A 9,866-nucleotide genomic window follows, 5' to 3' on the forward strand; every position below is an offset into this window, starting at 1 on the left:
TCTGTACGAACAGCACAAGGGGGGATATTGGCGACCCTTTGGAACGGCAGTGGTGTGAGATCTCAGTGTAAAAACAACTAAAGTCTAAGATAAACCAGTGCCAGGACACATGACTTTTCACAGGGTTTACCTTCATTAAACCGTGAAAATAATATCAGGCTGCTACAAAATAAGCACACACACACACCACACTGGTCTGTTGTAACCCGTGTATGTACAGTAGCAATTAGTAGGCCTCATTAATACTGTGCATCATTTACAGTTATTTTTTTTTTTTCAACATTTCACTTCATTTTATTCTTGAAATGTTTTTATTACACTGCAAATTTTATGATGTCGTGTGACAATTTCCAACACGAGAGCAGCCACTGATGAGAATAATCTCAACCAAAAGCAACGATGGTCAAAATGAAGACAATGAGACTGAAGTCGGAATAAACTGGAATTCTTCTTTGCTTTGTCTGTAGAGTCATGTGATGCCTCCAATTCCAAAAGTCCTTACTCAGTTAAGCCTGTTCATCAGGTTTGCACTTAATCCTCAAATGCAAAAACATTTCAGGTTACAAGCAGGTTTAGCCTGACCAAATCATCTTTAAAAGTGATTCATGCACTATAACTACATCCTAAAGGCACCTGATTTCTTAGCACGTGTCCAACTCTGAGCTAAAGCTCGGTGTGGTTGTACAGGACAGAACAGTTAAGGCGCTGCTTGTCTGAAACACTGACCTGGCTCTTTCAGAGCTGTGAGGACGGACTGTCCACTGGCGTGCTCCAAATATGTGAACTTCATGACACAGTCGTCGTCTGTCTTATAGAGACACAGCACAGCACCAGGCTCGTCCGTTTCTGCAGGGGAGAACAGAGCAACACCGTGGGCGTCAGCCAATTCAAACAAAGAGTACAGCATCAGTTTTATGTCTCAGTCATCTTATTTATTCTTACATTCAAAATGGTTTAATAAAACAAAAGGAAACAAGAAAATAACCTCCATAAAAACTTTAGTTCTAGTTAATAAAAATAAATCACTAAACCAAATGACAGGAACATAGCAGCCTATCGGTCCAGTCTGATACCTGATGGAAATTCATCAGCTTATTTTTGTATCTTTAGGTTTCTTTGCTTTTTATGATCATTTAGGGAAAAGATTCGTCCAACTGGACAAGAGACGATCTATATTTCACAGTTTTATTAGTTTTGTGTTTTGAAAGAGGGATCACATCATCCTCATTATTACCTACCAAGAACTGGCTTCAAGGGAAAAAAAAAAATAATGGAGGGGGGAAATGAGATAAAATCAAAAACATAAATCTCACTCAGAGGGAAAAACAGGAAACAGTTTCGAACTTTTGTCACATGGTCCGAATTTCTCTGCTGTGAAATCACAACAGAGTTAGAACAAATGCATTCCCTGGCTGAGATACTGATACTCAGGATGCCCTCGCTTTTGGCCCCTCTTCACCACCCAAAACACTCTCAAAAGCTCACAAGAGGGGGTGAGGCCAGGGTGCCCTGGCCCACCTCCCTTCATCTATATCATGCACAAGGCATGTGGAATGCACATGTGGAGCTCATTAAGGCCAGTCTGATGGCTGAATGCAATGAAACATGCTGGATCTGGGCCAGGGCCATGCTGCGACAATGTGGAATGGTCTTACTGTATAACTCTACAACTGAACACACAACTGTCAGTCTTCTCTCTGCAAAACCATGCAGCACCTCAGCACTGGGAAGGCCATAAACCTTTGTGCACTGCCTCCCACCACTTTCAAGTATATTATAGACTGAGGCACTGAACCTAGAGTTCAGTTTGTGCTGGTAGAAGTGCTGGGAGTATTCACCCCAGAGGACGCAGGGCAGAAGGTCTGCATAGGATTTTATACATCCTATGGATTGAATGAATGAAACACTTTGAACAACATGAGAGTTTTTGGCCATGGGTGACTGAAGGTGTCTGTGCAGATGTGACGCCTGCCGCAGAACAAACATGACAACATGGCTGACTAATGTGCACTGGGTGTACTTTTAGTAGCAATCAGGAAGGTGTGTGTGCGAATCTTACACAAGAGAAAAAAAGAGGCAGAGAAGCCATAAACAAGAGCTGAAGAGGGCTGCACCCAGAGTCAGCTTGTTAGTCAAAGCACTGCCTACTGATGCAGATTATACATTAGTATATCATAACATCATTCAGTTAAAACTCTATGTAATCCAAGACAATTTTCTACTGGTCAGCAGGTATTAGCTAAACTCAAACAGGGAGATTTAGTGGAATAATTACTGCATTAACATGTTACCTTGTAACACATTTTCTTGTTATTATTCCATTGTCTGTGTGTGAATATTTAATATATGATTCTTCATGGAGTGGTGGGCTTCGACAGGCTGCTAGGCTGATGTATGTTTATTGTATTGTGGCAGGGCCCATCGATAACAGTATTGAAAGGTCCAATAAAAAGTGACAGTCAAGGAGCTATGTACAGTGAAACTGCCTTTCTGCAGCCGGCTAGACTGTGTGCATGTCTGTGCGCTTGTGCTGACTCACTGAGGGTCTCCACGGTGATGATTTCATCCTTGCACAGGCGCTGGCAGGTCTGGTTGTCTGCAAGATGCCCTGATTTGAACAGCCGGCACTCGATACAGTCCCTGAAGCAGAGGAGAGCAAGTTTAATGCAAAAGCAAAACATAGTACAACCTTTACAAAGTGCTTCTTCTATCTTTAATAACAAGACAAAGCACTCACAGAGCTCAATCTACAACAACTTTTGAACACTTCTAGATTTGTTGATTTAGTGTTGCTTGCTCTTTTAGCCTATGGGTGCATCAGCTGTTAGAAATGCCCCACTGCACTCCTTTCAAACACTGGGAGAATGCCTCTCCAGAAAGCTGTAAACAGCTCTGCAGCAGGTGAACTATACAACACACAAAACAAGTAAATGGGGAATTTCACTCACTGATGTTTCAGTGCTTTCATCGATGAGCAATGCTGGCGCGGGCCTAAACTGTAACTGAAGTTCATTATTTTATAAGATAAAGGGAGGCGTCCAACTGCCGGCCAAAGCTTTTAGCCACATCAGACAATCTACACAACCCTATAAGAAATGCTGTCAGAGGCCCACAAAAGGCAGCGATGCATTCTGCATCTTCCTAAGGCACAACTGTGAAACATTTAAACAGCTTTACTAATTTCAGTGACTGTGGATTACATGTCTGCTATGCAGCTGTATTATGTTGGGATGAAAGTGTCTAAAAACTAAAAAACTGCTAATCTGTTAGTCGCCATAGATGCAGAGGCGTGCACAGCTGTAAATCTGCCCATCTAATGCTATCAGGTGAAGAATTCTGGCTCAGGTTTATTTAATTTTTCAAAAACCTTCTTACTGGACCTACAGTGACACACGCACATATGATAAAGCAGTGACGACCTGACACTGAACTCAAGTCTGGTCAAAGGTTGTTCCATAAAGACTGGCACTCCCTTGGAAAACCAGAGCCATGTGCATGTACAGAGGCCTGTTCAGAAGACGCAGCAGTCACTCTGCCCTCACAGATGACCGTTGTCTTTACTAGACGTCTGACAGGCTTTTAACCCCAACCTCCAAGAGCCTGTGCTGCCACACTGAGTGATGCAAGTTCAACAGGGCAACGGTTCCTTTTCTTAGGGTCACAAATGGCAGCGTTATCAGACTTTGTAATCAAAGCTTCGATAAGCCCAAAAGTGAGTGAGTTACGCAAACGTTTTGACTTCAGTTTGTGACTTGAGCTGACCTCTTCCCTGGCTGCCTGCCTCTCAGCACTAATGCAGACTCCCGAGGTCAAACCGCTGCACAGTTCGTTCTCTTAGCCACTCACCTCCTCCATCAAGTGGTGAATGGTGAAACATTACAAAAATACATATGTTAATGCCTGACTGGTTGTTAAACAACTGTGTCACTATTTGCTATGTGGAGTGCTCATTAAAGTGTGGCGTGCTCCTACAGTTAACTTTACCTTTTAGTGCCACAGGCATCAGGGCAGGTGGGGCATTTTTCACAGGTATCTCCAAAGGCGCCTGGCTCGATGCACTGGCAGCGACCGCACACACAGCTGCCTCGCCCACTGCACATTTGCCCATCGTCTGAAATGCAGGACGACGTCTCAGTGGAGCAGTCACAGTTGTCGCCAATGTAGCCAGCATGGCATTTACACTCCCCACAGTGGCACTCTCCATGACCTGGTCAAGAGGAAACCAAAATCAACACTGGGTTGATTTACCATCCAAAAATACTCGAGCAGATATTGAAAAAGTACCCACATATACTTGCATTAACACAGCACCAGAAAATAGTGAAGAATCCCTATTATAATTTCCACAAGACCAAGGTGACTTCATGTGCAACAAAGAGGTATTAAATGATCTCATCTAAGAAGCTAGAGGCAGCAAATGGTTGGCATTTTTGTCCACAAAAGAGTGAGCAGGCATGAGAACTACATGGACGTTTGTTTTACAGTAAAGAAGGAAAAAAGCAAAACTGCAGAACACAATCTGTAAAAGTTCGTAAATCAGATAAGGAAGATTCAACAACTGCAGAATCATTGTGGAAAAAAACACTACATGGCCAAAAGTATGTGAATACACACAATTGGACACAGTGTGACGTGCTGAAGCCACACACTAAGCTCAAAGCTCAGTTTCCTCCTGAGAGAAAAATCTGACCTTCCCCTGCAACAGTGAACAGCTGGAGCAGCTGCAGCTTTACATCAGCAAGCAGACTGCCCTTTCATACCACACCCATTAACTTGTTTTCTGTACTGGAATAAATCCAAGAAAAAGCAGCCTTCAGGAAGTTCACCAAGTCCTGCTGGGCTTTGTTGAGACTCTGATTTGTCTCGGTTGTCTCTGTGACTGCCCTCCTGCTACCACAGGCGAGGACAGCAGCTGTAATCAGGGAAGCATTGGTTGACAGGCGTATTTCACACCAAGACCCCCTGCCAAAAACCACAACCAGTAAGGTGCTATCAGTGCCGAGGGTACTGACACAACCCCAGACCATGACCTTTGTTGCTGGTAACAGTCTGAATGGTCCTTTTCATCTTTGGTCTGCACACAGCGTCCACTCCTTCCAAAAAATACTGATTCATCTGAGCACAGTGCACGGTTCCACTGTGTAATGATCCATCCCAGATGCCTCTGAGCCCAGAGGTGTTGGACACTGTTGACATAGGGCTTCCTTTTGTCACAGTACAGTTTTAAGCATCATTTATGGATGTAACTACGTATTGTAGTGCCCGACACAGGTGAGCCAAAGTCATCCTGAGCCCATGTGGTTATATCGCTTATAGAAGAGTGACGATTCTTGATGCAGTGCTGTGTGAGGGATCAGAGAGTATGAACATCCAGCTCAGGCTTGGCCCTCGGCCTTTACACATTGAAATGCCTCCAGATTCCTTGAACCTTTATATTATGTTCTGCGCCGTAGAGGGTGACATATCCAAATCCCTTCCTATCTTTCTCTGAGGAACATTGTTTTTAAACATTTCAATCATTTTCTCACACATATGTTGGCAAACTGGCGGTCCTCGGCCCATCTTTGCTCCTAAAGGGCTTGGCCTTTCCTGGATGCCACTTTTGTACCAAATCATGATGCAGTCACGTGTTGACATCACCTGTTTCAAATGGAATCATCATTTCATCGTTTTACCTCATTACTGGCCCTGAAATGCAGCCGGCCCAACTTTGGAATGTGTTGCTGCATTAGAACTGAAGTGAGTGTTTACTTTGAACAAAGAATAAAGTTGTAATTCTACGTTAATCAATACTGAAAATAATTGACAGTTGTAGCCGTACAAGAGTCTGATCTTAGACACTGCCAGTCACTGTGATAAGGGAAATGCTTCTAAGGAATTTTGTAAGAAAGTCTCACACTGTTTTGTACTGTATGTCCCACCTGTTGGAATAAGCAGATGAAAGAGTTATTTTTCAAACTACTGCCCTTTCAATGGCACTACTTAGAAATGCAAATGTAATGGCAGCTAAGAGAATTATGATCCAAAACGGTTTAGACTGAGGAGAAACAAATTAAACAACTGTTGTCTGTCCTCAAGTGGCTGCTGCTTCTGTCCAACATGTGCCCATGACAGTGAGAACAATCAGATTACGCTCAGACTTGGACACAATAGGGAAGGAAAACAGTGTATGATTAGACCCAGATCCTGAATGAGGTCACAAAGACTTGTGAACACGAAACATTTTGTCTAATCATCAGCCCAGTGGTCAGGGTTGTGCAACAGACTGTCTGGGTGAACAGACATGCAATAGATTCTTCCTACTTTTGTATAAATGCATTTGAAGTTATTCAGGGAATGATGCAGAACAGTGTATTTTAAGGTGAAAAAGCTGAGACTGATCAAATGAATCTTTTGTGGTACAGAGTCAGGAACGCCACTCCCTACCCTTCGGTCGGTGGCAGAGGATGAGTCACGGTACCAACCCTGTCCTAAATGAAGGCACTGCTGCTCAGACATCTAGAGGGCAGGAAGGGGAGTGTTTCCAGTGAGAGACTGAAGAGGATAAAATAAGTGCTGCTTCTTTGACATTATCGTTACTGCTCAAATCCTGATGAGCACACACGAGGTGTGCCATCTACAAACACTCCTCTGCTCATTATGCCTGTTTGCATGTCCAAATGGTTTCAAAGCCCTTTATTTTAGTGTTCTATGCCGTTTTTTGCTACTTTATACAACAACAGGTCAACAGACTTCACCATCACTTTTACCACCACTGCTGTTTCCAGATGACTTCAGCAAAATGCTCTGCTAATTTTATTGCAAAGAAAGAACCTGTCCAACACTGAACTGCAGGCGGGTAAAGAGAATGACCAGCTGGTGAACACCGTGGAGCTATTAGCTTGTAAAGAGCCAGATATTTCCATCCGGGAGTCGGGAGCAAAACCAGAGCTACAAGAAGAATGAATACTCGACTTACGTCTACCAAGTGAACACTAACCTGACTACAATATTTTAATGATGGTTCGTGCCTGGTTAATGTGTTTTATAAGGTGACATGTAAGTTTGTGGGCCTATTCCCCCATGTTGCCAAAAAGCCCAGGTGTGTGGGCAGTCCCCAAGTAGTAAGAGCAACAAAAAGGTGTGTGTGTGTGCAGCGTTTGGTGGTTTAGTGACTCAGCACTTTGAGAACAGCAACAAATATCACTGAAACATGGGCTCAAAAAATTGTGTAATGAAAGAAAACTATAGGTCCTATCGAAAATACAGTATCTCTTCCCTATCAGCGGCAAGAGGTTTCAACAAACTTTTGACCGCCTTTATGTCAAGATATTCCAAAAAATGAAGGAAGACTGGCGAGGAGGACATTATCAGAGGTGATTTTTACATTGGAGTCTATCGGAGAGTGAGGCTGTCTGTGGAATGCACCACTTTATGCAAAAACCGTTTATCCTATCACAATAACCAGGGCATATTCGAATTCCTCACAATTTTCTCTACCTTTGTCATGTAAAACATGTGTGAAAGCTTAAGGTTGGCAGAATAAAAGCAGGAAAGTTATGAAAAACACACAGATTCAGCGCGGGGGTCACGTGAACCTAGAGTGAGGATATAGAAATGAATAGCCACACTGGAAATGAATGGAGTGGAACATAAAATGTAAACGGCGATTATGCAAAAACCATAAAAGATATCAAAAAGCCGTTTACAAGGTCAATAGCTGAACATGTCTTGAGTTGATTATAGTTTAAATGGTGTTTCTAGCTGAAAGTATGCTAAAGGTTCAAAGAGGCCAAATATTTGAAGCGTCTGCCATTGACTTCCATTATAACCATATGTTGCAAAATGCTGAATATTGTACAAAACATAACATATATCAAAAAGCTGTTTATAGTACAAATAGCAGAGGACTTACTGAATATGTTACAGGTTGAATGGTGTTTCTAGCTGAAAGCATGCCAAAGCTGTAAAGGCTGGAAGAGGGGGAACATTCTCCCATTGACTACCATTATAAATATGTCTTGTAAAAAGCTGATTTTATTAAAAAAGTATAAATGTTGCAAAAAGGTTGAATTCACAGCATAATGTCCTTAGAATGCTGAACAGTTTGATAGTTTAATGGTTTTTCTAGCTGAAAGAATGCTGGAGTTATTCAGCACAAAAACATACGGAAGAATAATATACTGTATAAAGAACAGGATAACAGTGTGGATGCTGCTGACTTAGCATCCACACAATTATATCTGATCTGAAGCTTGAATATTATTTAGTTGCCCCATGTGTTTCTGTATGTGTTGCTGCATTAGTAGGCCCAATAATCAAAAGCAAATTTTGGCAGTACACCGATTCTGAGAGCCACAACCCAAGCATCCTCGCACCTGCAGGGGCAATTAATTCCTATTGAGATCAAGATCAAAGATTTTTATTGTCAATTCACTATATGTGCAGGACATACAGGAAATCAAAATAGTGTTTCTCTTTCACCTAGTGTTGAATGTCATACCATTTAGAAAACTAAAATAGAATAAAAGTAGAGTAAAAATAGACTAAAAAGAATATGAAAACTAAGTCAAAGTGATTAAGATAAAAACTAAATGACTAACAATGTCATAGTAATGGGAATAAAAGTAGCTCATGTGTGCTAGGTTAGGTTTTATCACCTCTCGAGTTCGAGCTGTCCCCAACAATGTCAAATTATGGCCAAGTATTGCCTCTTTATCTGGATACTAGGAACTGGCTCACCATACAACATCCTGACCAGCACTCAATACTACACGGTAACCACTAGGGCGTCTCAGAACAGATGTTTGGAACAAGTGTACAGCCTCTTCATTCTGCTTTTCCTTTTTGTTTTGAACTGCTGTGTTGTTCCATTTCTTCTGGCTGTAGCGTTAGCACTTTTTCACTCTCGGCTCAACAGTGAGAATAAACACAGCTGTGGTAGAGGAGGAGATGCGGAACATGTTCAGATCCTTCGGTGCTGTGACCTCCTTCTTTTGCCTGCAACTTTTCCATGACGTTTCCCTAGACGTTCTGTCAGCCTGGACCAGCGGCCAAGTTGAGGTAAACTGACACAGGAGGAGGAGCTGCTCCTGACATAAATAACTCTGACTGGGACTTCTAGCAGCGGTTTTCTCTTTCTTGAACAGCGCATCATTGCACGCAATCTGTTCCTGTATTTCAGACACTATGTGACGACACAGGTGACACTTGCAGTGCTCTGTTAGCCATCAGGTCTGTGAAAGTGAGAGTGACAAGTGTTCAAGAGAATAAGGAAAATCAGGCAGAATTACAGATCACTGAGGTCACCCACACCTGCTGCTGCTGCTGAGCACGATGCAATGGAGAAAGAAACGTATACAGTACTACAGTGCCTTCCTTGACTTGTCCTTCACTTCTTCAAAGAGTACACTTATACAGGATGGAAGTAACAAATTATGTTTACTTTAATTACTGTGACAAAGTTGGCTTTCATCCTTGTACTTTGAGCATTTCTTAAAATGCTAACATTTATTACAGCCTAAAGGTACAGTACTGCGCAAGTCGTATGCCTCTTTTAGTTTTGTTGTTATAGCAAGGTTTTATTGATAACTGGGGAGACTTTCCTGAAGTCTTGGAACCATGACAGAGCCTCCACCATGTTTCACTGAAGGCTGTGAGCACTCGTTTTTCCGCCTCTCTCCAACTCTTCTCACATACAGTCGACGACTGGACCCAAACATTTCAAACTTCCATACATCACTCCATAATGTTCTGGCTATTTTTTGCTGTGTCAGGCTTTACCGGGTTAAGACCACAACCATTGTCCCCCTTCCCAAGAAGAGCCTGGTCACCTGCCTGTACGACTACAGGCTAGTGGCACTCACCCCAATTATTATGAAGTGTTT

The 9,866-nt window shown here is 42.4% G+C and overlaps 1 protein-coding gene across 2 annotated transcripts in view; it reads right to left on the reverse strand.

The window, feature by feature from the left end:
* Positions 1–9,866, reverse strand: part of itgb5 (integrin, beta 5) — a 51,761-nt gene that overhangs the window by 2,222 nt on the left and 39,673 nt on the right. For both annotated transcript variants that reach the window (XM_020621716.1, XM_020621717.1), the window contains exons 12-14: positions 3,985–4,207; positions 2,540–2,640; positions 727–846 (exon numbers count right to left, since the gene is read on the reverse strand). In XM_020621716.1, the coding sequence (XP_020477372.1) occupies positions 727–846; positions 2,540–2,640; positions 3,985–4,207 (444 nt within the window). The remainder of the gene's footprint in view (positions 1–726; positions 847–2,539; positions 2,641–3,984; positions 4,208–9,866) is intronic.

Source organism: Monopterus albus, unplaced genomic scaffold, assembly GCF_001952655.1.
Source record: "Monopterus albus unplaced genomic scaffold, M_albus_1.0 scaffold266.1, whole genome shotgun sequence".
Taxonomy (NCBI): domain Eukaryota; kingdom Metazoa; phylum Chordata; class Actinopteri; order Synbranchiformes; family Synbranchidae; genus Monopterus; species Monopterus albus.